We start from the raw sequence: 17,625 nt of genomic DNA, 5'->3' as shown, positions 1-17,625 counted from the left end.
TACATTTGCTACAATAGCTGAAATGTGTCAGGTGCACATTTAATTATGATTCTTTTACCACCCCCCCCCCCAAAAAAGCAAAGTAAGAATATGCAGCAATAATAATTTAACAGAGTTTTGAGAGCACTCACTACCCAAATACAGGAACAGACGAGGTGGGATAATGTATAATATGACAAAACCTATGCTAAATTCAACGTTTACCTGGAAGATTAAAGAAAAACAAACAAACATATAAAAAGATAGGACATTTGATTTTTAATCAGTCAAAAAAGAAAAGAGTTCTCAACAATGTCAAATTCCACACACCATAATGCTATAGGTTACACATTAAATATAATTACTATCTATACATATGCAAAAATATAAAGTTCTATTTCATACAATAAAACCCTTTATAGAAACCATTTTAAAATTAAGCAGAACTTCTCAACATTAATATGTGAGGTATAAGTCCTTTTAAAGATTCCTTTAAAGGTTTTAAAACAAAATGCTAAAACTAAAAATAATGTCCTTTCTGTTAGTTATCAAATTAAATCTACTTAAAACAAAACAAAATTGACAGCTCAGTCACATACAACTTAAATAATATTGTTCAGGCATCTCTAAAATCCTCTATTTTTTCAAGTACGGAAATAGAACTCAAATATTCCACAATACAGTACTAAATAGAATATTTAGGAAAGACTTTGTTGTCATATGGCACAACATTGTTTTATTTCTTCAATATATTTTGAAATAAATACCAGGTTTTTGTCTTGTTTTTCTTCTAAAAGGCCAAAATTATAATGTACATTAAGATAATTTTGACTGTGATAAGACTTAAGTGTGTAAATATAATAGCAATATTTTATCACAAAAGTAAAGCTGATAACAAATTACAAAAGGAGCCAGTACTCTACTCAGATATACCCAGAGATTAAAGCTCATCATGATAGAAATATTCATCGTGAAGCTGTCTGCCATAATCTGTCGCTTCACTGGTAAGAAACAAGTCCTGGTTCTCCAGAATCTCTGCTTCTGAGAGCTTTCTGTCACTGTTCAAATCCATTTCATCAATTAGATGAAGAGCCTTTCAAACAAAACAAAAAGTGTCAAGTGTAATAAGTATTTTCAGCAAGATGTTCACATTTTAATGTGATTTGATTTGTCAAAACCATTCAGGTATACCAAGTACTCATTATTGTCTAAGTATCTAAAAATATTACACATTGTAACTGGTCTATTTATATCTTCTCTCATTATCCTCTTTCTTAATTTCTGCCGGGTTCTGCCTCCTCCCCACACAAATTCAACTCAGAATATCTCAAAGTTAAACAAAATTAATATAACCCACTTTGAGCCCCTATAGGTGAATACAAACTTTTATTATTCTATTCATTGTACTATCAAATTAATACATGATACAATCTTTATTTCTTTGCTTCCTTGGCAATCTAAAACAGTTTGCAGATTTTAATCAAGAAATAGCAATGCATTGATCCTAAATAAATAACACCATTATTTCTTTCTTTAAGATTTGGAACTTCCTTTCTTATCAATAGCACCAAATTTAGTGGGGAGACAGTCATTCTGTAATACTCACCTCTTCTTGGGCAATGCCCTGATTATTGGGTACTACCCATGACAACAGCTCTTGGGGATCAAGCCTGCCATCAGAATCTTTGTCATAATCATTCAGGAATCTATCTTTCTCAACAAGTATCCACTCTGGATCTTCATTTGCTGCTTCATGTAAAAAAAATCAAAACCACAAATATACATTCATATACAAGAATATCACATGTATCCAAAAAAAAGTTTGGTATATCCCTAGAATAAAGGAAATGAGTTTAAAGCTTTCTACAGAAAGGAAGCCCAAAGAAACAGAATTACTTATCTGAAAAGTCCTGAAATAAGTAATTTTCTTCAAACTATGAATAATTTTCAAAAGGACACAGAAGTCTAAACGACTCTGACTTCTAAAATCCTTGCATATTATCTAGTAATTTTGTTAACTGCTGCTACTTGTTCTGATAGCTAATATTCTCAAATCTGAGCTAGGTAATGTTTTTATGTACATCATGTGACTATATATAAGAACACTTCCCAAATGTTGTTACAAAATAATGCCATGTGTAATTTTAAAGTGACATTCATAACAAGTGATGCTTTTAAGCAACAACTCTGAAAAAAGACAGCTGCTTACAAAAAAAGGCTACATATACAAACTCCTCAAATTTCAAACACTCAGTAAGTCACGTTCCAGTCCACACCAGTATTTATAGTAATTGATATTTCTTTCTCTTTTAAGATCTACATGCAAAGGTACAGGATTTTGTTTAAAAATATCACCTTTATTTCCTCACTCCTTTGAATTGGTAATTACATTATATTTGCTTGAAAAAGAAAAAAAAATGTTTGAATCTAGACATGGAACTAAAAGTGAGCAAGACAACATTCTCAGATAAGGTGTAAGTTCCATTGTTTCACTTGTACTACATTTAACTCGGCAGAACAAGTAGAAATCGGGCAGTTCTTCTTGTTCCATTTCCCTCCGTCAAACAGAGCTTTCAAGAAGCAATTTCAATTTCTTTGTTCTTTAATTTCTTTTTTCGTCCTCCATAAACCCCCAGGTTACTTACTTGGATCCCGCCTGTAGTCACCAAGAAATTCTTCCAAACTAACAAATCCATCACCATTTTTGTCATGTTCTTCTAAAGCCTCTTGAATGACAAATTCCTATTGCATGTTCATAAAAAAAAAATTAGTCATAAAATTTTCAATCCCACCACCATCTGAATCAATTCCACTACAAAAATTTTTCAGGAATAATCATTTTGGTGTCTATATTTACAAGACAATCTCTCTAAACATTGGAATTTAGAGGTGGGAATAAAACCCCAAACGTTAAGTAGCTTTAAATTCAACATCCTTAAGCTTCTGCTATTGAGAAGAACTCCACTTTACCCCCTAAACACCCTCGCACTAAACTCACACCTCTATTTTCTGCACATCCCCCCTTCTCAAGAATGACATCTCTTATTACCCTTGTCTTTAATTCTACTTTCCCTCCAATCCATTAACAACAACGATCTTACATCTCTTTGCATAGAACTGTTGTTCTACCTCCAGATCTGAAATGTGTTGTCAGTCCCCCATAAAAGCTCAATCTCCTTGCTTCCTCTTCCACCAAATCTATCGCCATCTACCCTAAACTGCTCCCAAATCTGTTCCTCACTCTTATCAAGGCTTCTTAACAACCAATCCTTCTCTCTAATCCAGAAATTATACCCTTTCTAGTTATACTGGACCCAAGACGACCTGTTTAATGGCCAGTACTTCCCTTATTACCTTCCTATATCCTCTTGTATCCTTTTCCTATGATGCCAATCCCCACCCTGTACATCAGACCCCCATTACTTTCTCCTTTATTCCAGAATCGTAAAGTCTAAAAGAGAAGGATACAACAGTATAAACCTAGTCCTTATCTTTTTGCCGTTTCAGTGGGGTCTCATTGCTGCTTGGAAGTCTGTCGTCTCTGCCTCAGTTTCCCTAACACACATTCTACAACTGTTTTTTGAAACTTCCACTTTCTTTGAGTCTTACCGCAATTCTCTCCAACACTCTCTTGGCAAAGATCCTCCTATTTTTCCAAAGTGGTGCAGGTCTTCTGAAATGCTTCCTTGTTTACCAGCATTGCATCCTCACCTTTAATTACCTCTTTTTATGCCGATTCCTCTCATCCTTCTTCGATCTCAGGAGTTAAAACTTTCCCTTTTCTCTAGGGCAAAGCCCTCAACTGCCTTCCTAGATCCCATACTTTCCTCAGTGCTTTCTGTCACTCGTAACTCCAGCCTCTCCCAAGGCTCCAATCTCTCCTCCATCAGCTCCTTCTATGCCTTTAAATGCATTCAAAGCACTTTAATGCATTCTGCACTCTTTAACTACTACTCTGGTTTCTTTTCTTCCTTGCCTAGACTCCCACAGGTTACATCAACTGTTCTCATTTTCTCACTACCTGCTGCTACCCAAATATCTTTCAATCTGGATTCTAGCATTACAACCGTAATGAAAATATATTCTCAAACGTCTCCAGTTCTAGCCAAATCCAGGGGCTTCACCTACATATGTATGAAGTACTACTTAAATATAAGTTGTTGGGTTTTTAAATCAAATATTACAGATTTTATATATAGGAATCAGGGGATTTTAGCTTGGAGATCCAAAGATTAGTTTTAGAGGGAAGATCTGAGAATCTGCTGAAATTATAATCAAATATTTTGTATGTATGAGCATATGTGATTTTTCTGGGAAAGAGTCCACAGTTTGCATCATATTTTTAAAGGAGTCTGTGATCCAACACAAATTAAGATTCACTGATCAAAATTATTATTCCTCCATCCAAGTAATCCTCTTGGGAAACAATATGCTTATTTCAATAATGTTGCCATGGTTAAAATAATTTTTGGAACTATGTAAATGAAAATATCTTTAAATTCTGACTTTTAATCCAAAGTAGAATCACTTAGTTCATCTTGCACTCTTGCCTTTTCCTATATCAAATATACCCTTAAAGGGAAAAAGGAATACACAAAAACAATTAAGGTAAATAGGAATTAAGAAAGTTGCTCTGAATGAGTCACCACTTTATGGGCACACATCTTATGTGCTGCCATCAACTCCAACTCAGCACAATTGAAGAACATCCTTCCCCAACGTGACATACCCCATTCTGTCAATGGTACTACCTTTTTATCATTGTTACACTCAAAACCTCAGTCATCTCTGACTCTTCCCTTCCCTTCCCATACTTATTTCGTCAGTCAACACTCCTGTTTTTGCTTTCTTCAAAATGTTGCTCAAGTCTATTTCATTCCATTGTCACATCGTATTCCAGGCCATAACACTAATGCCTAAATTATTTCCTTGCTTTCATTGATCATTCTGCTCTTCTGTGTTCACTTGTTCCTTATTCTCCAGAGAATCAAGATCCAGCATCCTCTGCCTGCCATGCTAGGGCTCAATTAGCTCATCTCAACTTAATTTTGGCAATTAAACAAATTATGCCCAGCACTCTTCTTAAACTAGGTCATATATTTTGTATCAAGTGAGAAATCAGAGGCCTCACAATGGCAAGTGAAATGGTACTAATGGTGGTGTCTTGCCACTGAGCTACGGAGAAAAATTTATCTGCAGCCTTGTTATCAAGGCAGCTGCATCTGATCATAACCCATTAAACAAAAGTTCTACATCTTCTCTCCCTGAAATATCTACGGAACCAAGCCACACAGCTGCAGGCTGATGCCAGGCAAATAGATCTCAATATAAATGTTTAGTCTATTTTTTAGAAACTATTTGCTATATTAATCTTTACCCTCCAATATAAGAGGTTCTGCTCTCAAGAAGCTTGCCAAGTCATAGTAAGGACTCAATCAATGTTTGTTGAGTTAAACCTAGAGTTCAACAAAATTTTGAAGAGCTGGTTCTTCATTTAAGAACAAAGGGATGAGAGAACTCATTATGCCTAAAGTTGCAAAAACATTATGAGTCATTAGCAGCTGCACACCACTAAACACACTCTATTAAAAGGGATCCAAACGTGATACATTTTCCTAGACCAAAAGTTTTCACAAGTGATGTGATAAACTAAATAGGCAGTTCTAATGTTACCAATATTGAAAAACCAGAGAAAAGTCTGAAAGCTACAAAAGGACAAGAAAGGCACTGAAGGTAAGCTGGTTATGAAAGAGAAAATCGCCAGGGGAAGACTGAGGCTGATATATATTACAGAGATTTAAAAAAACTCAGTCCTTTACCTTCTTCTTCCCAATAAGCACCCACCGACACCACTCCCAGAAATCCTCCTCCTCATTCCTAATCTTAAGTGGGGCAAACTTTGAATTTTCCTATCTCTTAGAATTCTGGTTGCTATAGAATTCATTTTAATGATTTACTAAAAATGGGTTTTAAAGTTTTGGTCACTCAATAATTCTCTTAAAATTTTTTCCTTACCGTCATATAATCAACTTCTTCAGGATGCTCAAAAGCAATAAATTCTTCAAGATTCAAACCAGGACTTGAATCCTGGTTAGCTTTTTCAAATCGCTTCTTGTCCTTTAAATGAAGCTTTGAAAATTAAATATTAAACATGTTTAAAGGTCTCATGCATACCATAACATCATTAAAAATACTTTGAAAAATACAAACTATGTGAAATCTAAAGTACATTTTCATACGTTATCTTATTACATCTTCACATCGGTTTTTTTGTGTGTGTGGGAGGAAGATCGGCCCTGAGCTAACATCTGTTGCCAATCTTCCTCTTTTTGCTTGAGGAAGATGGTCCCTGAGCTAACATCTGTGCCAGTCTTCCTCCACTTTGTATATGGGACACCACCACAGCATGGCTTGATGAGTAGTGTGTAGGTCCACGCTGGGGATCAGAATCTGTGAACCCTGGGCTGCCGAAATGGAGTGCACAAACTTAATCACTAAGCCACTGGGCTGGCCCCCTTCACATCCTTTTGAAGGTAGGCTGGGTAAATAACTTCATTAGGAGCAGTATAGAGACACAGGCTCTAAAGTCAGAAAGATTCAGATATGAATTCCAGCAACGCCACTTCCTAGTGGTGTTTCTTTAGGGCAAATTGCTTAGCCTATCTGGTTTCCTCAACTATGAAATTGGGATAATCTGACACTAAAGGCAAAAGTAACAAAAGTAAAAATAACCAAGAGGGACTACATCAAACCAAAAAGCTTCCGTACAGCAAAGGAAACCATCAACAAAATGAAAAGGCAGCCTACTGAATGGTAGAAAATATTTGCAAATCACACACCTGAAAAGGAGCTAGTGTCCAAAATATATAAAGAATTCATATAACTCAATAGCAAAAAACCAAACAATCCAATTAAAAAATGGGCAGAAGATCTGAATAGACATTTTTCCAAAGAAGACATACAGATGGCCAACAGGTACATGAAAAGATGCTCAACATCATTAATCATCAGGGAAATGCAAATCAAAACCAAAATGAGATATCACCTCACACCTGTTAGAATGGCTATTATCAAAAAGACAAGAAATACCAAGTGTTGGTGAGAATGTGGAGAAAAGGGAATCTGTGCACTGTTGGTAAGAATGTAAATTGACGTAGCCTCTATGGAAAACAGTACGGAGGTTCCTCAAAAAATTAAAAATAGAGCTACCATATGATCCAGCAGCTCTACCTCTGGGTATTTATCCAAAGAAAAGAAAACACTAGCTCAAAAAGATACATGCACCCCCATGTTCATTGCAGTATTATTTATAATAGCCAAGATGCGAAAACAACCTAAGTATCCATCAATGGATGAATGGATAAAAAAAATTGTGGTATATACACATGTATGCGCGCACAGACAGACACAAAGACACATTGGGATATTATTCAGTCACAAAGAAGAATGGAATCTTGCCATTTGTGACAACATGGATGGACCTCGAGGGCACTATGCTAAGTCAAAATAAGTCAGAGAAAGACAAATATCTTATGATCTCTCTTATATGCGGAATCTAAACAAAACAAAACAAAACCAAGCTCACAGATATGGAGACCAGATTGATGGTTGCCAGAGGTGGGAGCTGGGGGAGTAAGAGAAATGCGTGAACTGGGGTTTTTTTGGCTTTAATAAATAATTTATAAGGAAAAAAACTCTATTAAGCAATTGGGATGAGAATCTCTATCAAGCAATTAGTAAACCTTAAGTATTAAATAAATGTTTAGGTATTACTGTTATTGATAGAAAAACTGAGATTACATGATTTATTGAAAGGGATGTCAGAAACAGTTAAAATATGTTGAACTCGAATCCTCTCTTTCCTTCTGCAGTACAACACACTTTTAACAATTAATCTCAATTCCTTTTTGAATGCTCAAAAAGCACTAAATTTAGCCTATGTATTAATTGTTGGTATCCATTTTCAAATTGTTTCTAGTCTTCCAAATGACTTCTCAAAAATATATTAACAGGTTTCACATGAAAAGATGTTCAACATCACTAATCATCAGGGAAATACAAATCAAAACTACACTAACATACCACCTTACGCCTGTTAAAATGGCTATAATCACTAAGACTAAAAATAATAAATGTTAGAGAGGGTGTGGAGAAGGGAACCCTCATACACTGCTGGTGGGAATGCAAACTGGTGCAGCCACTATGGAAAACAGTATGGAGATTCCTCAAAAAGCTAAAAATAGAACTACTATATGACCCAGATATCCCACTCCCGGATATCTACCCAAACAACCTGAAATCAAAAATCCAAAGTAACATATGTACCCTTATGTTCATCACAGCACTATTCACAATAGCCAAGACATGGAAGCAACCCAAGTGCCCATCAACCGATGATTGGATAAGGAAGATGTGGTATATATATACAATGGAATACTACTCAGCCAGAAAAAAAGACAAAATCATCCCATTTGCAACAACATGGAGAGAACTGGAGGGAATTATGCTTAGTGAAATAGGCTAGACTGAGAAAGGCAAACACCAGATGATTTCACCCATGTGTAGAATATGAACAAGCACATGGACAAAGAAAACAGTTCAGTGGTTACCAGGGGAAGGAGGTGGGGGGTGGGCACAGCGGGTGAAGGGGAGCACCTATGTGGTGACAGTCAAGAAATAATGTACAACTGAAATTTCACAATGATGTAAACTACTATGAACTCAAAAAAAAAGAAAGAGAAACAGGTGAAAAAAAAATATATATATTAACAGGTTTCAGAAAAATAGTCCTCTTATGAGAATACTTTTGGTATCTGCACAGCATATTTGAAAGTCTATTGTTAGCAGGCTCTTAGTGCTAATTCTGTATGTTCAGATATAAAGACATCAAAAGCCAAAATGGGCCTATTTTGAGGTTAAATAAACATACCCTTTTCTACTTTCTCAAGCCCACCTTCCCTTTTTTTTTTTTAAAGTATTCTTGAGTAGCAAATCAAGTAGCAGCTACTAGGGACAAGGCTTAATTTCTCAAAGGTAATTCTGTAATCAAGAGCCTTGGAAGCCAACAGTGCTATATTACCAATCCTGCATAAATTTTATTTTGAGAATTTCTGTGAATAACTTTCTCTTCTATAAACTGATGTGTATTAAACTGCACATTTTTAAAAAAGCACAATTTCAAATAATTTGGAAGCTTTTAATTTATGTGTTTCACTGTTGAAAAGAAATGCTCTTTTCAGTTTTCTAGAATCACAGAGGTCAGGTAGCAGTTATTTACCGAAACCCAGGTTCTTTGACAATGCCTGATTTACAGTGGAGAGGCTCACATCTTCTCCAGAAGAATTCATCTCTGAAACACCCAGATTCCACTAAATAGCTGTGCTCACCCAATCAGGGCAGAAAAGAAAAAAAGCATGTTTCCAAATAGCTGCTTTTAACTTAATGTTTCAAAATTTTAAATAACTAGACCAAATAACTTACATTTTATGTTCAGATTGAACATGGGGAAAAGCAAATAAAAAAGAACTTGAGGTACTTTGTTGAGTCCATCAAGTTCTTTTTGAATAAACCACTACTCAAAATACTAAGTGCTGAGATTCTCTTATGAAAGAATCCTTCATTTTGGAGCAAAAACGTCCATGTTTCAGCAGAGGGAGCTGAATTTGGCCAAATTTGCCTATGGAAAGAAAGGAGCTCTTTCAACAAGCTGAGATTTCTTTAAAAAAAAAAAAAAAAAAAAGGAAGGTAGTTTTCTGGTTCACATTTCTCAGATTTTTTTTTCAATAAAATGAAATAATGTGATTTTTAAAAGCAGTTTTATTCATGGTCATTTGAAGAACACAATTTAAGAGCAACTCATTATAGAAGCCAATATACAGAAAGACTGTTCTTTCAAAGTGGCAAATTTCTAAACGATACCAAAAAAAAAGACTGTTAGTTTCATCAAACTCCAATGTTCTTTTTCTTCTGTATAAAAACCTTGTATTCTAGTGGAGGGTAGAAAGTGCTACATACAGTAGTAAAAAGATAGAAACTACTGTAATCATGTATTTTTATATTGTGACAGAAACTTAGGAAGAACAAAACTGCCATCTTTTGGTAGACTAATGATTTTACATGAGGAAATATATAACCTGTGATACCAGAACAAAAGTCAAGGTCTTAAAATTTCTGATTAGCCACATATCAGATTATATCTTACATAAATACTGCTTATACATGAACGTTCAGCAGCTGGCTTTACAAGTTAGAGCAATTGAACTTTTGCCAGAGAGATCCTCAAACTTTAATTATCCTGCTTAAAAATGCTGACTATACTTGTTCATCCTATCATAAAGAAATGCTTTTTCAAGCATTTCGCAGCCTGAGAGGGACATTATTCCAGGTTATCGCTATTCTTTATATGGAAACATTAAAAATAAGATAAAATTCAAGTATCAACTTGATTTTTGTTTTTTAATATGCTTTTATTTAGATGTCCAAGTACTTTTTATGATTATTTTATTTACAGTACAATGTTTAGTCTGTAACTCTGTTTAAGACTGATTCATTTTTCATCATTGATTTTTTATTTTAAAGAATAATGCAACTGTTTCTGGGTTCAACTTTACACCCCACATAAAGTTTTAGGGGGTTATTCCTATCAAATTCTAAAAGTATTATGATTAAAACTTCATATAGAGACATATTCCTCAGTCGTCAAAGAATAATCAAAAGGACTCCCATTGAGAAGTGTTCATTTTACGGATCCATCAATTCCTTTAGGTTACTAAGATCCATCTAATTCATTCTTAACAAGTAGACTTGTCATCAACACATAGTGAGTGGGGGAACACAGCATTAAAATTAGATATAGTTCAGAAGAAAAACTGTTCATAAGCAGTTTGTATTAATAAGTCATGTGTCTCTTCAAAGTGAAGATCATCTTCTCAACATCATCATTACATCACCTCCTCCCAAGAATACAGATTAAAAAACCACACACACATTTCTTAATTTTTGATGGGATAGTCATTAAATCTTTTGGGTGCCAAAAGAAAAAAAAAGGAAACAATTAGAATCTAATTCTAGTAAGATTTTAAAACACAGTATTTAACTTCTCTGTTGTTCCCTGGCAGGGAAGTCATATCATACCATTGTTTGGTTTTAGAAAAATCTCAGAATTCAAATGATCCTTTTAAGATAAGTTAATTTCTATAGTAAAGGAGGATACCTAGTAGATAGATAAATCCCAATTCTCATTATCATCATTTGTTTTCATTTGGCACTGAGAAGTAAAAAGACTGATGTATACTCTCCTGAGTCTGCTGTCAGACGAAGACCCAAATACAGAGGAAAAAAGGAAAACAAGATACACTTTTCCCCTGTAAATTAAATCCTAACTCATCTAAATTGATATAGTTAACAAATGCATCAATAATTTCAAAAAGCTGATTATATATAAATACTAATTTATTTGAATCACACATGCTTTCTTCAACAATATTCCTTTAAATCAACACAGAACTGCTTACCAATCCAACTGCTACTATTTATTATTTTTTCTCCATACTATTATTATCTCATTTTTAGATATGAGGAAATGGACTCATAAGGAGGTTTAATAACTTACCCAAAGCTGCATAATTGTTAACGGTACGGCTAGATGCAAAGCTAGGCAGACTGGCTCCACGGCTGGAGTCTTTAACCTCTAATCTGGTGGCATATGCATAGCATATGCATAATCATTAGCAGAGAAACAACCAACTTTGATTTAGTGATGACCTACAGAGTTCAAGTGGCCAATACGATTCTAAAATAAACAGCATGTACAATGATAAAATATGGCCACAATAAAAACCAAAAGGTAGATACTAATAATGGGATAAGTTAAGGAATGCAAGAGGCTCAAATGATTTCCAAGCATCCTTGACTAATATTTTGGGACATAACAGTTTGCAACAAGGTGTTTAGTTTTATTTTTTCCCAGATACAAAAAAGCATCTTTCAAAAAGAAAGTATCTTTAAGAAAAAAAGTGTTTAAAATTACCTTTGAAATACAAAAGTATGTGAAATAGCAATTTCTCAAGCTTATTAGTCATTTGTCTTGAAAAGTTCCTACTAATTACTAAAAGTTTTTAAATAGTCCTATTATTTCCTAAATAAAAATTGCCTTCCTCAGCTCTGCTTAAGAAGTGTATTTTTTGACAAATTAAACCACAAATTAATGAGACACAACAGAGCCCAGAGTGATACTGAATCTTCAAAATGAGTTATTATAAATGATACAGCCACTAAGGAAGACAATATTGCAATTCCCCAAAAATTAAAAATAGAATTACTATGATCCAGAAATTTCATTTTGGGGCATATACCCTAAAGAACTGAATTCAGGGTTTTGGAGAGAGATTTGTACATCCACGTTCATACCAGCATTATTTATACCAACCAAAAAATTGAAGCAACCCAAGTGTCCATCAATAAATGAAATGTCCATGGATAAACAAAATGTAGTATACACATACAAGTAGAATATTATTCAGCCTTAAAAAGGAAATTCTGTCACAAGCTACAACATAGATGAATCCTGAGGACATTATGTGAAATAAGCCAATCACAAAAAGACAAATACTTTATGATTCCACTTATATGAGGTACCTAGAGTAATCAAATTCAAAGATAGAGAGTATAATGGGGTTGCCAAGGGCTCAGGGGAAGGGAAATTGGGGAGTTGTTTAATAGGTTTAGAGTTTCAGGTGTGCAAGATGAAAATGGTTCTGGAGACTGGTTGCATAACAATGTGAATTACTTAACACTACCAAACTGCACATTTAAAAATGGTTAAAATGGTAAATTTTATGTTATGTGTATTTTACCACAGGTAAAAATTTTTTTTAAAGTTATTTTATATAAAACTGTTTAAAAATGGTAATGGACCTCTATAGTTTTCTTAGTAAATATGATATAAAACTGTTCAATAATAACAAAAAATAAAACATTGCGATACATATTCAAAATACAGTAAAAAAGCAACTCCGGAAATGAAAACAAATGATGCAGCCGAGAAAAAGAGATGCAAGGATAATTTAGGTAGTCCAGAATATGAGTCCTAAATCTGGCTAGAAAGGAAACCATCAAAATGACCACTGAAGTGGAACAGGTGATTGCCTAGAAAACAAGGCAATCTAGTCTATGACCTCAGGCCCTCTTGTGCTCATTCATGCAGGAAGGTAAAGTGAACTGATATGATCAAAAGGAACAGCTTGTGCACAGGTACTCACCTGCCTAAAAGACTCCTCTTCTGCATCATCCAGAGCAGTGTTCTCATCAAAGTCGATCACACGATCATACATCTGAATGTTGTATTCATCCCATGAAACACTACCATCACTGTTTTTATCATACTCAACAAACTGTTGTTTTGCTTCTTGCATAGCATAATGTTTAAAAGACATTTGAATCCATGAACTGAGTTCACCTATGAGAATTTCCCAGAACACAATGAATGTGATAGTAATTCTGATACTGAGAGGAATGAGGATTTCTAAACCTTCTCTAAAAGAAAAAAAAAACTTGAGTGTTTGCAAATATTGTGTGAGAAGTGGCCTAGCTGTATTCACAGAAATAGGAGTAGGAGGTGGGAAGAGCTGTTTGGACTTTAAGAATATTATAATATGTGATCTAAATAGAACGTAAGCTTCCTTAAGTGCAGAGAGTTTGGGTATGTTTTGTGCATTGAGGTACTCCAAATGCCTAGAAAGAGCCGGGCTCAATAAGCATTTATTAAATGCATTCACAATTGGCCAAAAAAGCACTTGACTTTTTTTAACCTTACCCAAAAAATTGCAGATTACCAAAAAATTGCAGCTATCACAGATCTCCAGGAAGCACAAATATATAAATAACTACCTATTTACTTTAACATGTATTAGAAAAAATAATGTCTTTCATTTATGAAAGTATTATAAAATTTTCCTTTAAAATAAATTTTACATTGAGTTGAACCAAAACTATGTTAAGGAAACACTAGATGGTAAGCAGATATGGCCTAAATTGTGAAAAGGTATTCTCACTGAAGTCTGAGAAACATTGTTACAGTATATTCCCTTTAACCATGTCATAAAACATCTGGAGGAAATTTTAACAAAGTTATGGGTAGTGATTATGATTTATGCCCTTCTTGCAAGCAACAGCCATCTGTCTTAACTTGGTACCTGAAGAAGACATGGGGAAAAACTTTCTAACTCTCAAATTTCCACTTTCAGATCAACTTTTAAAAATCTACTCATAGAGATATTTACTGCACTACAGAAAAAAGTGGGGAGGGAAAAAAACATGAATATTTGCAAGGACAGCAGGAGTAATACCATTTGGTTTAAAGATAATACACTCCATTTGGTTTAATGAGTGGTACTTCTCTACTGGTTTGAGAGAGGTCAGGTGAATAGCGAAGTGAAGGCACTTTGTTTCTCCTGAAACTCGAAATCAGGGCAGAATAATAATTATTATGACAACCATGTATTGAACAATTACTATATATCGGGTCCTCTATTTTGTTGTCTCTAATCTTCAAAACAAGGCAATTATAATCACTATTTTACAGTTCAGGAAATTGAGGCTTGGAATTGAGGCCTCATAGCTAAGAAGCAGAGTCCAGATTCAAACTTAGGTTTGGCTTCAAAGCTCAAATTCCTTCTACTGTACTTTGCTGTCTCTCAAGAACCTGAGTCCAGTGTGGCCCTTCAAGTGCAGATTAGCAAAATCCCCTGAAGAGTCTTCAAGAACAACGAGGGTTTCTTCTAGTTTAGAGATCATCATGGCACAATAGAATACAGAATGGAACAGGGACCAGAAGCATGGGTTTGCAGGGTATCTCTGCCATAAAGAAGTTTACCCTCCCAAGTTTATGTTTTCTCACCTGTAAAATGAAGATCTGGACTAAGTTCCTTTTAACTTTAAATCTTCGAAAAGTTTACTATTAAATATTTGAACATATGTAGGCCCTTAGAGACAGGTACAACAGTCTTCCAAACCAACTTGTTCTGTGTGCTTTCTAGTGTAACCAAAAATGGAGCTATTCTTATTGGATAATTAAGAGTGTAAAGGTTTTTGTTGTTGTTTTAAGTAGAAGGAATCAAAACCTTAATATTTCTGAGGGCACCAGTGTGAATACCTGACAACACATGTTAAGTTTACCAATTAGTTTGCAATTCTCTCTCCAGCAACTTCATTCCTGAGATGTGGAGCAGCATTTAAATAAGAATTATAGCAAAATAGCTCCTGAATTTTTGTTGAGCATCAGCTCGGAAAGTTGACAGGGTTCATCACTTGAATTAAGCAATGAGGAGAGGCAGTTGCAATGCAATTCATTTAGAATATTCTTTCAATAATCTGTGCATTTCATTTCTGACTATAGAACCTACCTAATAGCACTCAGATTTTCTTTTAAGTGAAGGATATTTAAACACTGAATTAAGAGCAGATTTGGATTCTAGTCCTCGCTTTGCCACTTGTTTGGGAAAGGCCCTTACTTCTCCGGGTTTCAGTTTCTTCATCTCTACAGAGAGGCAGATAAGATGATTCTAAGGTCCCTACTGGCTGCAATATTTTGTGATAAACATAATTCACATACAACAGGTCTTTTTCTACTTGCTTATTTAAAAAAGGCAAATTCTTAAAATTCCACTGAAGCATATATCAAAAGAGCAATAAATCATTTAATGCCTTAAGACGGTTTTTGGCATATTTCTCTAAAATGAATCATATTGTTGACGTTGGTAAAAGTCATGTGAGGAACAGGGTGTTTGCTCAACGTGTGATTTGCAGACACCTTGTAGGGTCAATGACATTTATGTATTACTGGAGAAAGCACTGGGTTTTACTTAATATCCTGTCTAAAGACTTCCAGGTATAAAACCTACTCACCACGTCCTTTTTTCCCCTCTCACAGTACCTCTCAATTGTTGGAACACCAGCAATCTACACCCAACAGACACTCCTGCTTAAATGTTTGTGTTTCTGTCTCCTACAAAGGGATTTCTCCACTGTTAGTAGTGTAGGACGTCCTTACTTTCGGTGAGAAAGCCATCTGAGTCCAAGTCAATTTTCTTTATGATTGACTTCAGTCTTCTGTGCTGCTCTTCGGGGGTAAGTTTAACATACTCATCGACTTCTTCCTTTGGGGGGTAAGCGATACACAGGAGGGTCAAGCATTACTATCAGTGGGTCAAAATGGTGGAGAAAAAAAGGGCCGCCAGAAGCCTCCCTTGTCGAGCGGTTTCTGGGTGACCCACACCTGCTCTCCAAGGCCCCTGCCCCCTATACGCCCCCAGTGATCCCGCCCCGCGTCGCGAGGGTAGAAGGGACCCGGCTCCTGGGCCTCGCTATTTCCTCAGGCTCAGAGGCTCCGGGGACCCCAGAGAGTGAGCGGCGCCCCGCCAGGCCCCCATTGTCAGGCCGCCCCGGCCAGGCCTCGCCCGGCCGGCCCTCTTTGTCCCCGGACAAAGCCCGCGGCAGCCGCGGGGCGAGGCCCGCTCTCCCAGCCCCCGGCCTGGCCGCCTCACCTGGCCGCCCAGCAGCGCCTCACGGTCGTAGTCAGCGCGGTGCTCGCCCTGAGGGTAGTGCAGCTCCTCGGCGTCCCCGGCGCCGGCTGCCGCGGCGCACAGCAGCAGCAGCCCCAGCGCCACGGGCCTCGGGCCCAGCTGCATCGCGCCGGCCCGCCGCGGACACAGGGAGAGACGAGGAGGGAGGCGGGCGGGGGCTCAGGCCGGCGGCGGCGCTCCGCGGGCGGGCGGCCGCCGGGAGGCGGGGCGGCGTCCGTGGGGAGGGGGAAGCCGAACGCGCAGCAGGCGGCGGCCGCCGTTCCCCCACCTCTCGCAGGCCACGGCTCGAGCAACAACTGCGGCGACGCTGGGCGCCCGGCCGAGGCCTATAAGTCCCGGCGGAGGGGCGGGGTGCCAGGCAGCGCCGCTGATTGGGCCACACGACTCTGGGGGCGGGCCGCGGCACTGTCGGGGTCGGCCGCTAGCCCAGCAGCTCCGGAGGCTGGCGGTGGGGGCCGGGAGGGGAGACCCCAGCTGGCGCCTCGTCTCGCACCACGACCACCTCGGAAGAACACGCCCCCACCTACCCCCGCCCTGTCTTTTCCTCAGCCTAGTTCTTACCGAAAACTCACTGTCCACTGCATGTGTTGGTCCTGGCTTCCATCCATTAATGAGAAAGGTAGGCGATTTGGGTGAAAACAATACAGTACCTAGAAAAATCTTTGTCTTGAAGAGCCAACCAACAGTATCCATTTCCCAATCTTCAGTGTATCTCTACCTATTTATTTCACCAGAGCAGGATGGACAAACTCAGGTACTGAAACTAGATATTTGTATCTGGTACTCAATTTTGTGACTTGCAAGCTCTGTGACCTTGGCCAAGTTACTTGGCCCTTGAAAACTTGTTGGCTCATTTATAAAATGGTCATAGTAATAACACTATCTTAAAGAGGTGTTGTGAAGATTAAGTTGAATAGTACAGTGTGTTTGAAACAGTAGCTGGCAGGAATGTTAAAGTTTAATAAGTGTAAGCTTACATTCATGCAGGTAGAAAAGCAAAAGATGATTGCACGGAAGGAATAGCTTAGCCAGTACCTAGGAGAACCTTTACGAATAGAATGCATGT

General features: G+C 37.1%; 1 protein-coding gene across 2 annotated transcripts; it reads right to left on the bottom strand.

Moving 5' to 3' along the window:
- Window positions 1–235: 235 nt before the first annotated feature.
- RCN2 (reticulocalbin 2) lies at window positions 236–17,074 on the bottom strand. Of its 2 annotated transcripts, none has more exons than XM_014841430.3 (7): window positions 16,521–17,074; window positions 16,028–16,133; window positions 13,239–13,435; window positions 5,995–6,108; window positions 2,625–2,721; window positions 1,586–1,725; window positions 236–1,072 (listed from the first exon to the last, which is right to left on the bottom strand). In XM_014841430.3, exons 1-7 carry the CDS (start codon window positions 16,662–16,664, stop codon window positions 920–922), a joined length of 951 nt encoding a protein of 316 aa, XP_014696916.2. In that variant the 5' UTR covers window positions 16,665–17,074; the 3' UTR covers window positions 236–919. The 2 variants fall into 2 exon arrangements, with proteins under 2 accessions (XP_014696916.2, XP_044620146.1); XM_044764211.2 differs by having other exon boundaries at window positions 1,586–1,728; window positions 16,521–16,907.
- Window positions 17,075–17,625: the final 551 nt, after the last annotated feature.

Source organism: Equus asinus, chromosome 2 (genome assembly GCF_041296235.1).
Source record: "Equus asinus isolate D_3611 breed Donkey chromosome 2, EquAss-T2T_v2, whole genome shotgun sequence".
Classification (NCBI taxonomy): Eukaryota; Metazoa; Chordata; class Mammalia; order Perissodactyla; family Equidae; genus Equus; species Equus asinus.
Note: the sequence above shows the minus strand (reverse complement) of the source record. Positions and strands in the feature narration are given on the sequence as shown.